At 38.9% G+C, this 18,560-nt stretch overlaps 1 protein-coding gene across 1 annotated transcript in view; it reads left to right on the top strand.

Annotated features, from left to right (window-relative positions):
- The window catches only part of STK39 (serine/threonine kinase 39), a 340,812-nt gene that overhangs the window by 120,260 nt on the left and 201,992 nt on the right, over positions 1-18,560 (top strand). The window contains exons 8-10 of the mRNA XM_006153572.3: positions 2,137-2,270; positions 13,451-13,499; positions 13,601-13,666. Coding sequence (XP_006153634.1) covers positions 2,137-2,270; positions 13,451-13,499; positions 13,601-13,666 — 249 coding nt within the window. The remainder of the gene's footprint in view (positions 1-2,136; positions 2,271-13,450; positions 13,500-13,600; positions 13,667-18,560) is intronic.

The raw sequence follows: 18,560 nt of genomic DNA on the forward strand, positions 1-18,560 counted from the left end.
AAAGAGTGTGATCATATTGGCCGATGGAGGTTGGTAGCTAAGACAAATGCTGGTCTGTACTTTTTTGATAACAGAGCAACCCTAAGTCCCTAAGAAAGCCTAAAAATAGACATAATGATGTCATGTTGCAGATGGATTTATCAGATTTTCATTTTTTAAAAATGATCTATAGCTTTTTTACCCCTCCTCTCATAGTGTAATGTTGATGACTCAACTGATATAAGTGGTTTCAAGAAGTAACATATGCTTTGCAGACTATTTTCAGGTTTTTTTCATACTCTTTCAACTAGTCTATCTCATTATTTCTCTTAGCTGAGCTAATGGTATCAGGGCCAAATTGCCTAGCTGGATTTTGTTTTGTTCAATGCAATTTCTGAAGATATTTTACCTAGAATTATTTATGGTTGTTTCATAGTATTGGAAAAATTTAAGAAGAATAAAAAAATACTAAAGATAACAAAGTTTAAATAACTCTACTGGCCAAAAAAGGTAATACATTCTTATTACAGAAAATTTAGTAGTACAAATAAGAATGAAGAAGAAAATAATCATAATCGCATCAACCTCAGTCTCTACTAAGGTTTTAGTGTAGTGCATTTCATTAGCTTTCTATATAACTACATATCTTTATTTCTGTCTGTTTATGTAATTAGCATAGTTCAGAGTATATATATTTATCTGTTAATGTTATTAGAAAATTTTAAGTTGAAGCATGAACAACGGAAGTGACCCTTTGGAGAAAAAGCACTGAAGCAACTTTGAGGCCTTTTTTCTTCCATCATTTCTCTTCTCATTTTCTTTCTTTCCCCACTTCTTAGTGTTTCCCACCCAAATCCAAAGTTATGGCTAATCTCAGCCTGAAGTCCTCTAGGATTTAGCTTCAGAGTTCTCAGTGTCTCCCCCTATACACACATACCTGTTGGCTTTTATCCCCCACAAACAATGAAATTACTTTGATTCTTCACCTGTTCACACTTCTAAAGGAGTCTGAAGGGCCTTGACATGTATTGTGCTTATATAAATTAAGGATGACTTATACATTCATGAGGTTTATTCATTTTATTAGTCAATAGTTTTGCTACACATCTACTTCTATTAAAGCAAATACATTGGTTATTAGTGTGAACTTGTGGAAATTTTATGTTATTAGTCTCAAGTAGTATTTTATTTTGAGACCCTTAACAGGGTCTCATCATGCTCTGACCCCCTTTCCCCAGTCCTCCAGTTCCTTCGACCCTCTCTAACAACAAAATGGCCTTTCAATCTGATTATTATTATTTTAGCAACTCATTTATATTCTGGCTATCTTTCAGTGTCTTGCTGTCTCAATTTTACCAAGGCCTTTTAGCAGTTTTATAATTTTATTTTCTTTAAAAAAATTATGTTACGTCTTGGGATGTTGTGCTTTTATTGTTAGGGTTAGTGGTGTATTACAGAAGCCTTGAGTCTAGAGAGTTTCTTACTCAGGCACAGTCTGTATACACGCAAGTTCACTGTTTCTCTGGCCTTGTCTTTTTCTCTCCTTTGCCACCCCCAGTCTGGGCTGGAGCTACATGCTCCTAGAGACAGTAGGAGAGTCAATTCCTAGAAACCACTTGCCTGGTTGCTTTGGGATGTTAATCTTTTTTCTTTGCTTTTTAAAAATTTGCTCTAGGGCATGTATACTTGCTGGAGAGAGAGGAAAAAAGAAAGAGGAAAATGAGAAAGCACCCCCAGGAAGGATGGCCACATTGCAATCCCTTCTTCATTCTCTTCTTGGGATTTGAGGGCACACATGCATATATGCTTGGTGTACTTCTCAAGCCTCTGAGTCTGGGACATGGAACTTGAACCATAGTTGACCATGTGGGATCCAGTTGTCTTAACCACCACACTACCTGCTGTCCTGGGATGTCATTCTTTACATGTAGAGCAAATTTTCCAAGTTATGTTAGTGGAATAACAAAAAGTTTAACCTTGAAGAGATTTGCAAAAGGAAATAAATGCCTTCATTACACAATTTCTGGAACGTTAAAATCATGGAAAAGCACATTTGTACCTAATTAAGGATGGTCTTTGATGACTTGTGAAAAATTAAAAATTCAGTTGAAATAATTGCTATATTGAAATTCTGTCATCATTTTGCTTCCACTACAGGTATTAATGCTGACTTTGCAAAATGACCCACCCACTTTAGAAACAGGAGTAGAAGATAAAGAAATGATGAAAAAATATGGCAAGTCCTTTAGAAAATTACTTTCACTGTGTCTACAGAAAGATCCTTCCAAAAGGTATGTCAAACATAGTTGGATGAGTTAATGACCTGGTTTGTGTAACAACAAAGCTTTGTTCCTGGGGAAAGGCTGCATGAGGACACTGAAAGGTACTTCTAGTCTCAAAGGTACTCTGCTCTGGTCCCAGTTTCCAACCTGTTACTGGAAGATAGTGTGGGTCCAAGAAGGAGAGAAGAGAATGGGAGAAGAGGGGGAGGCAGAGGATAATTTTTGGCATTAATAGGATTCACTGTGCTTGTTAGGTGTGGGCTCTGTCATCAGAGGAAATGAAGTCAAACAGAAATCAAAGGAAATTGGCAGGGCTGCATTCAAAGCTAAGCTAATATTCTGCACTGTGTAGGTTGAGCTGACCTCTCAGGATTTGAATATCCTGCTAGCTCCAGTCTGAACCAGGCAGAACTATTGAATTTTGCATGAGCTTCCTTTTAGTTGCAGAACAAGTTGTTTGTGCTATTTAAAAGATTATCAGTAAAGAAGATTAAGGAGATTTTTTACCTTAGAAAGATTAATCATATAAACAGAGGCAAATGGCTTTAAATTAACTTCAGTGTTTCCTATTTATTCTTGGGTTATTGCCCTACCCTGTGGTGTGTCTGTTTTCTGAGTTCCTTTCTTCCTTCTTAATCTCTGTGGTTTTTTGAAATATCCTGAGTAGTGATAATGGAACCAGTGTTTATCACTTAAAGGAGAATGTAATCATATGAACACACATAGGCCTTGCTTGGGTAAGGTCCGTTTGTGGGGACTTGGTTGTATGTGGCATCCTTGAAAAAGTTATATCTATACTAATCCACCCAAGGATCTGATTATATTCTTATATTTTGAAACATAGTAACTGACTTATCTTCTGAAACTTTTTCAGGGAAGGATCCTGCTGTTAGCAGGGATTCCCTTTATTCTTATCTTTAATTTTTTATGAAACTTCTTAAGCCTTTTTACTTTTGCACAGCAACTTACTGTTTGAGTAGGCTTTCTTCTTTAGACTAAGCACAATTTCTATAATTTTACTCATTCTTTATAGCTTCTCTTGTCATTCCTTTACATTTACTGACTTTCAAATCTTCACATCAGTGACCTTTGTCACAGAGTTAGATCTAAAGACTTTGCTATTAAGCATTTTAAAATTATTATGAAAGTGATAATTATTTTGTCATACCTGTCAACTACTTCTGCTCAAATATCTCAGTTTATGTTTGATTAGTAGGGCTTCTTTTCCCTCATACGCATTTGATCTCTCATTGAGGTTATTTCTTTACTCTCTTCTTGGGTGAACATGCTCTTAGAGTCTAATTTTGTTATTCAACAATTGCTTCTCATCCCCTTATCTTTGGTGTTATCTCCAAAAGTAAATTTTTGACATCACTAAGAAAACAGAATTTGATCCTTTTAAGCCCAGTGAGAGTAATATTTGTCTTTCTAGTTAGTACTGGGTTGTAACTGATGGTCTTTGTGATTCTTGAACTAGTTGAGATCCCACCTAGTGGTTATGATGTGAAATGTCACATAATTCCAGCTTTTTAAGAAAATCGTTCTGTAAAGTAGAACTGTCAGTTTACTTAATGATATAGCAATATATATTTTAGGAGGTTTTAATATGGTCAGAATAAAATAGAGATATTAATGAATTGTTTTTATTTCTTAATAATCCTGAAAATCCTTTCAGGTTTTATTTATTATATGAGCCCAAATGTCATGTCCCCCACACTTCACCAAGGACAAAAAATAATTTATAAAAGAGGATATATCATCAGAAGAAGAACCCTATATTCAAATTCTTTTTTCTCTTTTTCTTTTTCCTTTTTTTTTTTTTGAGAGGTTTTTGCTATAGGGCGCATGCGCTCACCAGAAAGACAGAGAGAGACAGAGAGATAGAAAGAGGGAAATCACCCCCCCCCCCCCAGGGGGGGGGCCATGCCGCAATCCCTTCTCAGTTCTCCTCCCCGGATCATGGGCACGCACGCACATGCGCCCGGTGTGAGTTTAAGCCACCAGGTCTGGGATTTGAACCTCAGTCAGCTACATGGGAGTTCAGCGACATAGACATTACGCTAACTTCTGGTCCCTCTATATTCAAATTCTTACAAAATATTTCCGTCAGAGTACTCTCTGCCAACATGTACTAACATTGATGTACAAAATATTAATGGTTTTTGGATTTGTTTTAGGTATTTTGTATGTAACCTAATGTTTTCACTCTTGAGCAGTCATGCTCTACCACAAACAGTTATAGACTGATAGTAGTATACTAACTACCTAGATGGACTTTCTTTAAACAAAAAGACATGGATGTTGAGAGAGTATCGTAAGAAGTTTGGCAAAAACGTGTTAAAACTATGAGATTGGAAAACAATATATTGTTAACTAGTTTTTATATAGTGTGCAATTTAAAAATATGTATTTATTACTAAGTTATAAGTAAATTTTTAATTGTTATACAACTTGAAAGAAATCACAAATATTTTCAGTCCTTTCTGCCTTGGCCAAGAGTTCTTATTTTTCTTTTGTCTCCTTTCTTCCTCTTATTAGCCTTAGTTTGAATGCCCCTTCTTAGAGTTATACGTCTGGGTGGAATTCTCAGCTCTACTTGATCACATCTATATAATGTAGTTTCACTGTCTATAAAATTGGCCTAATAATACCTACTTCATAGGACTGATATGAGGAAGGAAAGTGATATAGGTTGAGCATCCCTAAACTAGAAATCTAAAATTTGAAATGTTTCAAAATCTGAATCTCTCTGAGGACTAATATGATGCCATGTTATCATTAGTGGAAATTTCACACCGGACCTCATGTGATGGATTACAGTCGAAATGCATTATATAAAATTACATTCAGGTTATGTGTTTAATAAGGTGGATATGTGGCTATGAAGCACTGAATTTTTTCTGGGGGGGGGAGATTTTTGCTATAGAGCGTGTGTGCTCGCCAGAGAGACAGAGAGACAGAAAGTGAGAAATCACCCCCAGGGAAGAATGGCCACACCACAACCCTTTCTCATCCATTATTCCCTTGGGATCTTGAGCATGCACACACATTCACCTGGTGTGAGATTTAAGACACTGGGTCTGAGACTTGAACCGTGGTTGACTAAGTGGGAACCCAGCAACATAACCATTATGTACATCTGCTGGTCCTGAAACACTCAATTTTGTATCTAGACTTGACTCCTATCCCCAAAAGAACTCAACGTATATATGCAGATATTCCAAAATACAAAAGAATTTTATATTGGAAACATGTCTGCTCTGAAGCATTTTGGATAAAGGATACCCAACCTGTAATGCACTTATGGCAGATAGCACGGTACCTGGAGAGTCCCTGCATGCCATTCACTATTTGACTTTTTATCCTGACCAAGAGAGGTTGTTGTAACTTTTTTTTTTTTTGGAGAGGTTTTTAGCCATAGGGCGTGTGCGCTCGCCAGAAAGACAGAGAGAGACAGAGAGACAGAGAGACAGAAAGTGAGAAATCACCCCCCCCCGGGGGGGGGATGGCCATGCCGCAATCCCTTCTCCTCCATTCTCCTCTCGGGATCTTGGGCACACACGCACATGCGCCTGGCGTGAGTTTAAGCCACTGGGTCCGGGACGCGAACCGCGGTCGACTACATGGGAGTCCAGTGACATAGCCATTATGCTAACTGCTGGTCCCTGTTGTAACTTTTATAGCATAAAATACAGTATATTGAAGAGCTACCTTCTATGGCAGTTATTACACTGTGGACATTTATTGGTCTACACAGAGATTTCTCATTAGTTTGTACGTTGTTAGGAGAATCTTTGACACTTACCTTCATATCAGGCATCTGATCTGTATTAAGTACTCTACTCTTTCTTAAACAACTGGAGATGATTGGGAACTTAAAATATGGGGATGATTTAGAATTATTGAAATGAGTTCCACACACAGAAGGCAGATTCAAGTGTGTTGAGGAAGAGTACATGGAAAATTTTGACTAATTTTTATTATTTCTGCTGCCTAAATGTAGACTAACTTCTTATAAGCAAGTGACTAGTACCAAAGCCTTGTTTTTGCTATGCTGAGTACTTCTGAGCCATAGATGAAAAAAAAAAATAATCACAGAGGAACAGTGATCAGGATGGATTCACTCCTCTGCAGACACTCTCAGGATAGCTGAGTGAGCAGTACATTTTCTCAACTTGAGAGCTCACAGGACTTTTCTGATACAAGAGAGCAGAGATATTGGAGCCCTTTGTGCCATCCAAATTCGTGCTCTATATTGGCGTAGACAAAGGGTTGCTGATGTTTGTATAACAGAACCTCTTGCTATTTTTTAAAAAGTGAGCCTTGATCTTGTAGATTACATGCTCCCTGTGGATGACAACTGTGAAAAGAACCAACAGTTTTTCTGTGCAACAAGAGGGTAGATGGTCCATGGAAATATCCATAAGAAATAAATGAGACTTGAATGTTTTGAGGATAAGGGTGGGTGAGAAAAACAGCTCTGCCTGAGGTCAGTGGGCTGTTAGAACTTATTAATGCAAATTGTTAGAACTACTTAAACTGTATCATGTTCATCCTGAATCCTTTGAAAGTTATTTTAGGTCTCAGTGGACTTTGGTTCATCCATACAGTCTTAAATGAATCCTTTAAGAGATTTTCATCTGAGAATGTGGGTACTTGAAGGCTATTGCTTTTTTTTTTTATAATTTATTTTTTATTATAATTTTTTTTTCCATCACAACACACAAATGAATTTTCCATCCAAAATACACTGTGCATTGGCTCAATCAAGCACATCAACATACATGTTCTCAGCAAATAATTTCCCAATTCTTATGTCCTGCATACCTTGCCTTTTGTTTTGCCATCCTAGATTCCCCATCCCCCTCCCTCTGCTATGACCCATCCTCCTCCCACATTGTCCCTGGCATCCACGGTTGCCTTCCATGCCTCCCCCCTCCCCATTCAAATGATCTGCCAGTGAACTTAATTAGTCTAAATATATCCAATAGTTATCACAGCTGACACATACCTATACATGAACTCAAGTCTGACTTTAGGCATAAACCCCAGTGAGTAGAAAGTGCATACTATAAAGTAGAACCCAGCTGGGCCCATACAGCTCTCACTGCAGTCATCAAAGATGCATTTTTTTTTTTTTAAATGGTACGAATAGTTTTACCGTCCTTTTCTTTTTTTTCCTCCTGCAACTTTTCTTTCTTTTTTTTTTTTTTTTTTTTTTTTTTTTCTATGTTTGTCCCTCTGCCCTTTCCCACTCTTCCATTACACTATCTCTGCTATATACAGTTGTCTTCCAGAAGAATTATTGAAAAAGTGATACATGCAAGTAAAGGGAGAGGGGCCACGAGTTCCAATTATCAGCTCATAAAGTTTTTACCAATAGGGAACATAGATTCTGTTCAGGGTTGGATCAAGGGAGGGTCTCCTGCAGATCCACAATTGTAGGTGATTCTCCAGGGAATGCAGTTTCAGGAAAGCAGTTCTGGTATGCAGGGATGATTATCAGCTGATGCGGCACAGCAGTCATCTTGTAATTACCAGGAATGCTGTTGTGGGGATCTGCAGTGTTAGTTGTCCTCGGGTATCTGGCTTCCCCAAGAATGACAGAGTAGTTCTTGTTCTTCCCCGAGGCAATGCAGGGCTGGCAACCATCATCTTCTCACTGTCCATAGGCAGAGAACATCCTCCCATACAATATACTTCTCAATAGGTTTAAGAGAGCCAAAGTTTTTTTTTCTGTTGCTTACAATTGCAAGCTCTTCATCCTTGTTCTCAGCCTCAGCCTGTGCAGCCCGCGCAGGCCCATGGGCCATGTGCAGGCCCGGGGGCCATGTGCAGGCCCGGGGGCCACGTGCAGGCCCAGTGGGCACTTGCAGACGCAAGCTGAGCCATCCAGCATTGCATTGTTTTAAGGATTTAAAATTGAATCATCATTCAAAGTCTAGACCATTATTTTGGTTACAGGTAGCATTTTAGCAATTCTCATAAAACAGTGTTTATTTTATGTTTTATTACTTGATTGTTAGTGGCCTTGCAGAATAGTCCTGTAGTACTGTAGTACTCAGCTGAAAGACAGCTGATATTGATGCCTCTATATTAATCATGCATTGGTAGCTGCTTCAGGGTAAAACTAAAATAATACATAAAAGCCAAAACAGAAACTAAAATCAAATGGGGAGCACGTACCTCAGCTTTTCTCATACCTTCTATTGCCTTTTCTTCCAGTTCCATACTTTCCTGTAGAGATAGTTTAGCACATGTTGGATTTTTACCCCCAAACCTATAAACACTTTAGCTGATTTGAACACAGAAGGGTACCAGTGACCTACTATGTAGTTTTGTTTTATTTTGTTTTCCTATATAGATCTGGAATGACCAACTACTTATATTTAAGCCTGTCAGAAAAAGAGAATGGGGGCTCCTTAACTGTCTCTAATTTCTCACATCATTGTGTTTTGTATTTACTGATGAAGGCTAAGAGTGGAGTGGAGTGTAGAGAAAGGAGTTTTCTCTGCATCGTGCTTCTCCCCTTTTCATATTTGGTTACCATAGAAATGACCTTGCTGTGAAGGGAAAGTATTTTCCTAGCCCTGTATCTGAAGGTATGTCTGGCATTTCCCAGCCTTCTCTCTAGATCAGTCATACACTTGACCTTCAGTATACAGAAGGAGAAGTTGTGGGGGTAGGGACTTGCAGAGGAGAAAAGGAAACATTTTTTGTTCCCCACATATGCCCCTCCACTGTTTTCTTTTCTTGCTATAAGGAGTTTATGTAATTACCTACCCCACCCCCCAAAATTCTCCACTGTATTGAATAGATGCTTAGACTTTGGCGCTGACTAAAATCTAGTTCTAGGAGTTAGTGTATTGTGCCCAATGTTTAGCAGCATTGCTTTCATCCATATTTGATTGTAGCATGGAATTGACCATAGCAATTTTCTGTTCTGTGCTGGGCACTGGGAATGTTAAAAATGAATTCTATGTTGTCCTGCCTTTGAAGGCCTTATCACCTAGTGGGATGGAGGCCCGAGGACATAGGAGCAGGTTAATACAGGAGAACAGGATAGGAGTGCGAGTAGAGTGGTGATGAGCACCAAGTGTGAAACGGTGGATTCTATTTGGAAGAGATGCAAGAGTTGTCTTTGAAGGTGATAACACTTGAATTGGTGCTGGACTGATGAGCAAGGATGTGCCAGTTGGTAACAAAATATTTTGAAGCAAGAAATGCAGTCTATGTTTAGTCACTAAAGAGCAAGAAATGAGTGAGAACATTGTTGTAATTGAAGAACAGAGTCTACATTGGGTGTGAAGAAGATGAGCATGGGAGAAATTGGGATCTAGAGAACTTGCATTTACTTTAGGCCACTTAAATCTGTTAAAATGGATCAAATTTGATTTATTTTTATAGGCTAACTTGAGAAACAGTGTGAACAGTGGAGATTGAGGGAGGAAGCGAAAAGTGGCAGAGAGATCACTGTTTTAACGTTAGCTAGAAGCCACGAGGGTCTCAAACAAAACAGTGGCCTTAGTTTCTTAATCATCCTGATTTTTTAAGGACTATTCTTTTTTTCTTTCTTTCCTTCTTTTCTCTTTTCTTTTCTTTTCTTTTCTTTTCTTTTCTTTTCTTTTCTTTTCTTTTCTTTTCTTTTCTTTTCTTTTCTTTTCTTTCCTTCCTTCCTTTTTAATGATAAACACATTCATGCACATGCAAGGGTTAGGGTGGGAGGATCACTTTTTTTTTTTTTTAGAGGTTTTTGCTATAGGGCACGTGCGCTCGCCAGACAGACAGAGACATAGAGACAGAAAGCGAGAAATCACCCCCCAGAGGGGATGGTCATGCCACAATCCCTTCTCCTCCATTCTCCTCTTGGGATCTTGAGCACACACGCACACGCGCCCGGCGTGAGTTTTTAAGCCACCGGGTCCGGGACGCGAACCACGGTCGACCATGTGGGAGTCCAGTGACATAGCCATTATGCTAACTGCTGGTTCCCTGGGAGGATCACTTTTGACACAGTTTCATTGGGCTGTGATGGCCTGTTCTCAAACCTTCAGCTCCTTAGGACTTTGAGCACCCACCAGATATGTTGTCAGGCCGTCCCAGGGATCCAAACATGCAGTCAGCCTTGTCTCCCAGCCTGTGTGCACCACAGAAGCTGGGTCTATTTCTACTCTTTAAAAATTTGGGACCAGCAGGTGGTGTAATGGCTATGTAGCTGGATTCCCATGTAGTCGACTGCGGTGTGAGTCCCGGACTCTGTGGCTTAAACTCACACCAGGCATGTGTGCGTGCGTGCCCAAGATCCCAAGAGGAGAAAGGAGAAGAAGGGATTGCAGCGTGACCATCTCCACTTGGGGGGAGGGGGGTGATTTCTTGCTTTCTGTCTCTCTATCTCTCTCTGTCTTTCTGGCAAGCACATGTGCCCTATAGCAAAAATCTCTCCATAAAAAAAGTCTAAGTTGTTTGTTACACTTACTTGGTTTCAAGTTTTCTTAATATTGTGAGATACCAAGTGTGTCACCAATCTTAGTCTGCTACATGTTTTCTCAGTAACTCTTCTTCCACCCAAGCATAATTCAAAGGCCTTTGAATGTTTTGCTGCTCCTTTTATAGCCTAGTAGCACATTCAGACTCTGCTCTGCTGTATTGTGAAGGTGCTGTTTACATCTGTCATATTTATTTAGCACCTAGCATAATACCTGAAAAATAATAGATGATCAGTAAATATTTACTGAGGGAATGAGGATGAATTTGGAGTAGCTGGAGGCCAAAGTCATTGTTGATGATCAGGAAGAGTTTCCATTAAAATAACAACCAAAGTTAAACCTGTAAAATATTTATATTGCTTTCAGCTCTAGTGCCTGTTTCACAAGGCTCAAATTCATGAATTGAGTGAACTTACCAAGGGATATGGCCCACCTGTTGTTTAAACCCATATTTGCCCAGAGCACAGAACAATTAACTGCTGCTTGTTGTGGTGGATAGGTAGATTCTGGGTTCTCTGTCAGGCACCCATAACCAGTGTGCTACTTGAAATCTGAGGGGGAAAAAGCAATAGCAATTTAAATAGAAAATGCCTTTGCACAGAAATACAGCTTATGGTCCGTGAAGTGTTACACAGTTTGTTCACTGATGCACTTAACAATGTTTCCTAATTCTTTTTTGTGCTTGGGTTCGGTTCCTAGGAACATTTTAGTAGAGCTTCCTGGTTCCAAGGCAGTGGATTCCATTCATTTGAACTATGAGGACTCCTTTAAACTTGCTCCCCGCTCCTCGTCGTAATACTGTTTGCGCTTTGGTAATCATTGCCTGAAAGAGTGCTTAATATTGAGTCACCGGAAAAGTCATGACGCATTTTTGCATAGGAAAATAGAAAAATATATCATGTAATTTATTACAAAAAAATGTAAAACATCCGGAAAAGATAAAAAGAAAGTACAGTGTATCCCACCATCTAGATTCAACAATTATTAACATTTCCCATGTTTGTTATATCTATCTAAATTTTATTTGCTGAACTGTTTGAAAGTAAATAATAGACTTAATATTTAAACCTACATTTCCTATAAATAAGGACGGGCTCTTTCATAACATAACCACAATACTTTTCTGTCCCTAAGTACATGAACAATGATTCCCCAAAATTCTCATGTCTAGCATATTTTTCACATCTCTTACAGTTTTCAAATGTCTTACAGCTTTTGCCTCTTCCTCCCGAAACCCAGGATTCAGTCAAGGGTTATATGTTGCATATGGTTTTATGTTTCTAGTCTGTTTCAGTCTAGAATAATTCTCTTACATCTCCCCCTTCCCCCAGTGACATTGGGGTTTTGCAGAGATAAGGCCAGTTGTCTTGCTGACCATCCTGTATTTGATTTTTTCTGCATGGCTGCATTTGTAGAAAGAAGTACTAATGAAGGCAGCTGTTCTTCATGAGAGAATATCAGCTTATAAACATAGGAATGACAGACGTACAAAGTCAGTATTCTGTCACTTCCTATGACATAATTATTTAAGGTAGAATAAAAAGTTTTCAGGAACAGGATAGTCACAAGATGCCAAAGTATGACCCAAAAGAATACTTTCTAATTGTAGTGGGAGAACATTCCTACACAATGCAGAGGTTTGGGCCTGGGGACCAAGTGGTTAAACTTAGTATCTATCGGTAATAGTTAAATAACCTAATAGTACCTGCCTCTGAGGTGTTGGCAGTAAAAAATGCTTGGGAACATTTATCTAGTATCCTTCCTCTAAATGCTTGATTGAAACTGATTAAGCCTTGGGCCTGCAGGTGGCATGGGGGATAAGGCACTGAGTCCCCACATGGCTGACTGCAGTTCGAGTCCTGGACCTGGTGACTTGTGTGTGCACATGCCCAAAATCCCAAGAGGAGAATAAGGAGAAGGGATTATGGCATGGCCTGGCCTTCCTCCCAGGGAGTGATTTCTCACTTTTTCTCTCTTCTCCATCGAGTGTGTACACCCTATAGCAAAAATCTAAAACACTGAAGAAACAAAACAAAAAAATCCCCCAAAGAATCAAGTCTTCAGACCTTACTTACAGCTTACTGGAAATACAGGATAGAGAAACAGGTTAAATAACACCATAACAAAACAATCAGACCCATCCAGTAATGCTTCTAAGTGAATTTATAGTTTGTTATTCACCATCAGATTTACCTTCATCTGAAAAATATTAAGTGTGTGCCCTTGAGATAGGTTTATTCCGTAGATAAGACAAACTTGGAGACAAGTTCTATGGAGCTCTTGCAATAACTGAGGCGCTTGAGGAATCTCAGAGCACAGTAGACTATATAGTTTCTTTGATAGGGTCATACTCCAGCTTGTATGATTTCTTAATAAATATAGGAATTTAGCTGACAGACATGTCAATCTACGACCTTGTAGAAACACTGAACTCACTTCGTGAAGTATGAGAATGAAGGATGGAAAATTGATCGTGCCTCAAGCATTTAACTTATAGAAGCTTATGTGTTGTAGTAGAGGTGTTTGGAAAGAACCAGAAAATTGGCACTGTTTTATTTGGTGCCAGCTTATGATTAATTTAGTTTCTGGTTTTGTTGTTCCTAAAATTGGTCTTCCAGAAATAGAAGATTAAGTTGTTTCATCAAGGCAGCGTATTTATTAAGTGGTCATTATTTCAACTCTAATTTATTATTGATCTTTCAGGCCCACAGCAGCAGAACTTTTAAAATGCAAATTCTTCCAGAAAGCCAAGGTAACATGCTTAAAACCCAAGTAAATCTGCTATTTTGAAATCACTATGAATTTGTATGTATCATATTTGATGTTAAGCTGCTGGGAATATTTGTTTTGCAGAACAGAGAGTACCTGATTGAGAAGCTGCTTACCAGAACACCAGACATAGCCCAAAGAGCCAAAAAGGTATGTGCCATTAGTTCTCATGACCTTGTAGAAGGGAACTGAAACCCATAAAAAAGTAGGAAAGAGATTCCCACACACTTAGGATATATTATAGAAAGGTTATCTGATTGGTGATTACAAAGGTAACTGTGTTTGCCTGTTGTTCATCCAACTTGTTGTTAGGCATTTGGGTGTGGAAATAATGTGAAACTGAAATGATTTCATTTTTCCATCTGTCATCTTTGCTTAAGGAAGTTATATAAAAAAGGGGATGTAGTGAGGTTTAAATATTGGAGATATCCTGGAATATCTTTCTTTCCTTTGAGTTCTATAGAAGTAGAACGGTCAATCTTTAAACACGGTTCAAAATGATGAAAATGTATAATGACATTTGTTTTTAAGGATTATTTAAATGTCTGTGGAATCCAGTTCTTCCCTCATAAAAGATTTGTAGTCCCTTTTAAAGCCTACCCTATGCTATCAATAAGTTACCTTAATGATTACTTAAACATTTCTCCATTCTAATTTTTAGACTTTTAAAGTTGTATGTATGTGTGAGCATATTTATTTATGTACATATTTATACAGAATTTTATTTATTTGTAGTTATAGGTTTCATTATGTTTTGATGCCTAACAAAAGCCAACTTGTGATTTGGCTGTTTTTTTTTTTTTTTTGGAGAGGTTTTTGCTATAGGGCAAAAAGACAGAGAGAGACAGAGAGACAGAAAGCGAGAAATCACCTCCCGAGGGAATGGCCATGCCACAATCCCTTCTCCTCTATTCTCTCCTTGGGATCTTGGGTATGCACGCACATGTGGCTCGCGTGAGTTTAAGCCACCGTGTCCAGAACTCGAACTGCAGTTGACTACATGGGAGTCCAGTGACATAGCCATTACACCAACTGCTGGTCCCAAGGTTTAGTTTGGTTTTAAAGTTATAATTAAAAATATTTACATAATCACAGATTTAGAAAGGGAAGCTCTGCCCCCCCACACACACACACCCCTACTCTCTACAGTTACAGAGAAAGCTAATAGGAGTCTGAGTTGTCCCCCATGCTGTAAATAAAATTGGCAAATAAATGTGCTTTAGGAATTACATTTCATCATGCCTAGGTATAATTAGCAAATCTAGGTTCTCGCCTGGACCAGTGGAATTCTGTGGGTGGGTTGGTTTCCAGGTTGTGGACCTGGACGGAGGGTAAGGGGTATGATATTGACTTTGGACACGTGAACCAAGGTTGGTCTGCCAGACATCTCTGAGGAAACAGGGAAAGCTTGGCAGATGGTCCATCAGACTGGCACATCTGAACAGGCATCACAGAGAAGCTAAAACTTCAGTTGGAGGCGACAAGAGTGTGACAGAGAACTGAAGGGGGGTCCTGGAGAGAAGGGATCTTTTGATCAAATATTTAATCTGTCAGCCAGAATTAACAAAAGCTGTTAGAATGCCATTGGCTTGTATAGTACAAGTCACTGGGGACATTTTTGGTTTTGTCTGTACTTGTTTTGATGGCAGTTTCATCTGCTCTCATTCTGTTAGCTGTATCCTAAGTAGGGTTTTCCAGGCCTGCTTTCTTTAAGAGGTTTAGCCTCAAGCCTTGCAGCTCCTTGTTAAGTGACCTGCCACCTCTCACCAGTAGTGATGACTCAGAACAGCTCCCCTTCCTTATCAAACCTAATCTTCTTGTGTGCTGTTTCTTCTTGAGTCTCCAGCCTCAGAACTCTGGGGACTTTCCACCATGAACCTTGTGAAACCCACACATCTTCTCATCTAATCACTAGCCTCTCTATATTTCCCTTTGCAACTTTGCTGAGAACCCTTTCCTCTTCTGCTTTTAATTGGACAGTTGCAGTAGATTTCTGTTGTTACATTCCTCCTTTCTGTTCTTTCTTAGATACTACTATAAGATTAACTTTAGGATCATGTCACTCAGTTGCTCAAAAGTGGTTTCTAAAATTAAACAAAAAGAACAAATAAATGAAAATAGAAATTTAAAAAATAGTTTCTGTCAAGTAAAGACAAAGCTTCTTAGCTTTAAATTTATGGCACCATTTCAGCGTCTAACTTTAAATTCTACCCTCCAGCTAAACTGAACCATCTGTAGGTCCCATACTTTCCTGTGGGACTTCTATCAATTTAAGAAAATGAAGAATCTGTTCAAGCTGTGACTTTAAAAATTTTTTTTAATATTCAGGTTATTTATTTCATATTGGTATACTGTGTATTCTAAATCTCATTTCACATGTATCTGAAATAATAAGCAGCTAGAGTTTCAAGACATGATTTTTCGGGACCAGCAGCTGGCATAATGACTATGTTGCTTGACTCCCATGTAGTCGACCATGGTTTGAGGCCTGGACCTGGTGGCTTAAACTCATGCTGGGCACAGGTACATGCATGCCCAAGATTCCAAGAGGAGAAGGGAGGAGAAGGGATTGTGGCGTGGCCATCCTCCCTGGTGGGGTATTTCTCACTTTCTCTCTCTCTGTCTTTCTGGTGAGTGCACGCACTGTATAGCAAAAACCTCTAAAAAAGAAATGTGATTTTTCAATCACATCTTTTGCCATTTACTTGCTCCTTAGTTTTTACATTTAAACCTCAGGGCTTGTTTTGTCAGTCATCCCTTCAAATGGAAAATGACTGCACTTCCCAGAGTCCCAGGGAGGAGTAAAGGGAGAATATAAATGAGTTCTGTAAGCATCTTATAGAAAAGAAAGGATACTATTGTAATATTATCCTGGTTCTCTAACTTCTTGAAGTTGGCTGTTCTCCCATTATAATTCTCCCTTTCTCTCTTTCTCTCTCTCTCTCTTTTTTTTCTAGAGGCACTTGTCCTGGCCAGTGACAGACAGAGAGAGAGAGAGAGGAAGGAAGAGGCACTGCCATTCAACCATGGGGCATGGTCCTGCCACAGTTCTTTCTTTTTTTTTTTTTGGAGAGGTTTTTGCTATAGTGCACATGCGCTTGCCCAAAAGACAGAGAGAGACAGAAAGCGAGAAATCACTCCCCAAGGGGGATGGCCACGCCACAGTCCCTTATCCTCCATTCTCTTCTTGGGATCTTGGACATGTACGCACACGTGCCTGGTGTGAGTTTAAGTCGCTGGGTCTGGGACTTGAACCATGGTTGACTACATGGGAGTCCAGCGACACCCATTACATTAACTGCTGGTCCCAGCCACAGTTCTTTCTTTTCAATCTCTCCATTCTTTCAGAATTTTAGGCATGAATGCACATGTGCCCAGCATGTTTCTCAAACTGCCGGGTCTGAGACTTGGAACATGTGGTCAGCCATGAGGGATCTGGCTGCCTGAACCACTAGGCCATGGATCCATCTCCATAATTCTCATTTAAAATGCATTTTTGCTATCAGCTAAAATACATTCCTTCCTTATAGGTTCTCTGACACATACCCTGCCTAAGTAACATCATCATAGTATGCTTCTTGTACACAGTGCACACCCGCATGTGTTTGCTCTCGTGTGCTTGGGTGTATCAAGGAAAGGCCATGTGAAACTTCATTTTTCACTCGCTTGAACCCCCAAATGTGTAGCATGTACTTGTTATTAGGATTCCTGTTAATAGAACTTTATCTCACTCCCTCTAGCTTGTAATGTTCATTATATTCCTTCATAGGGATTTCTTATGCATACCTAGCCATTAAGAAGTAAAGATATTTTAATCATCATGTACCTTGAAAACTTTTAGTGTAAGATATGTTTACTTGTCTTAGGTTCTTACAGTCTTTAAGTAACTTTTGTTTAAAAGTTAGTTGAGGGGCATCTTTAATATTGCTGTTTGTGCTTGGACTTCTCATTAGGGAGATCTCAGCCACTCACTTTCTTATTTGCTGTAGTGCTTTTCCGTTGCTCTTTTAGTTTCCTGGTATAGATTTTCCCCTCAGAGACTACTTATTAATGTTGGTATTTTGATATTTGTCTTCTCAGTTTTTTTTTTCTTATATTATTATTTTTAAAATTCCTGTGGGGCCAGCCTATTGAGTGGTGGCTAGGGTGGCTGGATCCCACATGACCAACTACTTGGTTTGAGTCCCAGATCCAGTGGCTTGAAAAACATACCAGACATGTGTGTGTACATACCCCAAATCCCAATGAGAAGGAGAAATAGAGAAGAGATTGTGGCATGATCATCCCCTGTGGTGACTTCTTTCTCACTTTTTCTGTCTCTCTCTGTGTCTCTCTTCAATGAGCACACATGCTCTCTGGCAAATTAAAAAAAAAATGGATTCCTGGTTTACAAATAATCATTGTACATCTTTGTGGGGTATAGTATGGTTTTTCAAATCATACATCTAGTATGAGATAATCAAATGAAGGATACAGACTTATTTGTTGTCTTCAACATTGGACATTATATAATAATACTAAATATATTTGATAATAGTCCTACTAGTTTTTTTTTTAAATATGTATTATCTCTGACATGTTTACTTGGTTGTGGTGTGTGGTTCCATAACCTATTACACTTGTTTGCAGGCATTCTTGTATCTCTTCATTTTCTCTTGAAAATCGGTTGTCCTTCAAATAGAAACAATCTGTGGTTATTACTAATGTTTAAATGATGACTGGACCTGTTGGCAAAGATCTTGGACATTTAGGCAACCATGATGATTTGAAATTTGATGGCTCAGCCACAGTGGTGCAGGTAGTAGCACAACATGCAGTAATGCTGGAGCCATATGACTGCTTGGGGTTCACATCCTGAGTCAACCTGAAACACTCTGGACACTGTGTTTCATGCCTAGAGAGAGGATTGCAGTGAAACCCTGTCATGGGTGCCTGTCTTTCTCTATCCCCCCACTCTCTTTTTCTTGCACCCTCTATCATAAAATAAATATAACAAACTTAAAAAAATTGTTGCCATGAAAACATTCTCTTTTCCTCTCTTATG

The sequence above is a fragment of the Tupaia chinensis genome, unplaced genomic scaffold, assembly GCF_000334495.1.
Source record: "Tupaia chinensis unplaced genomic scaffold, TupChi_1.0 Scaffold000381_1, whole genome shotgun sequence".
In the NCBI taxonomy this organism is placed as follows: domain Eukaryota; kingdom Metazoa; phylum Chordata; class Mammalia; order Scandentia; family Tupaiidae; genus Tupaia; species Tupaia belangeri.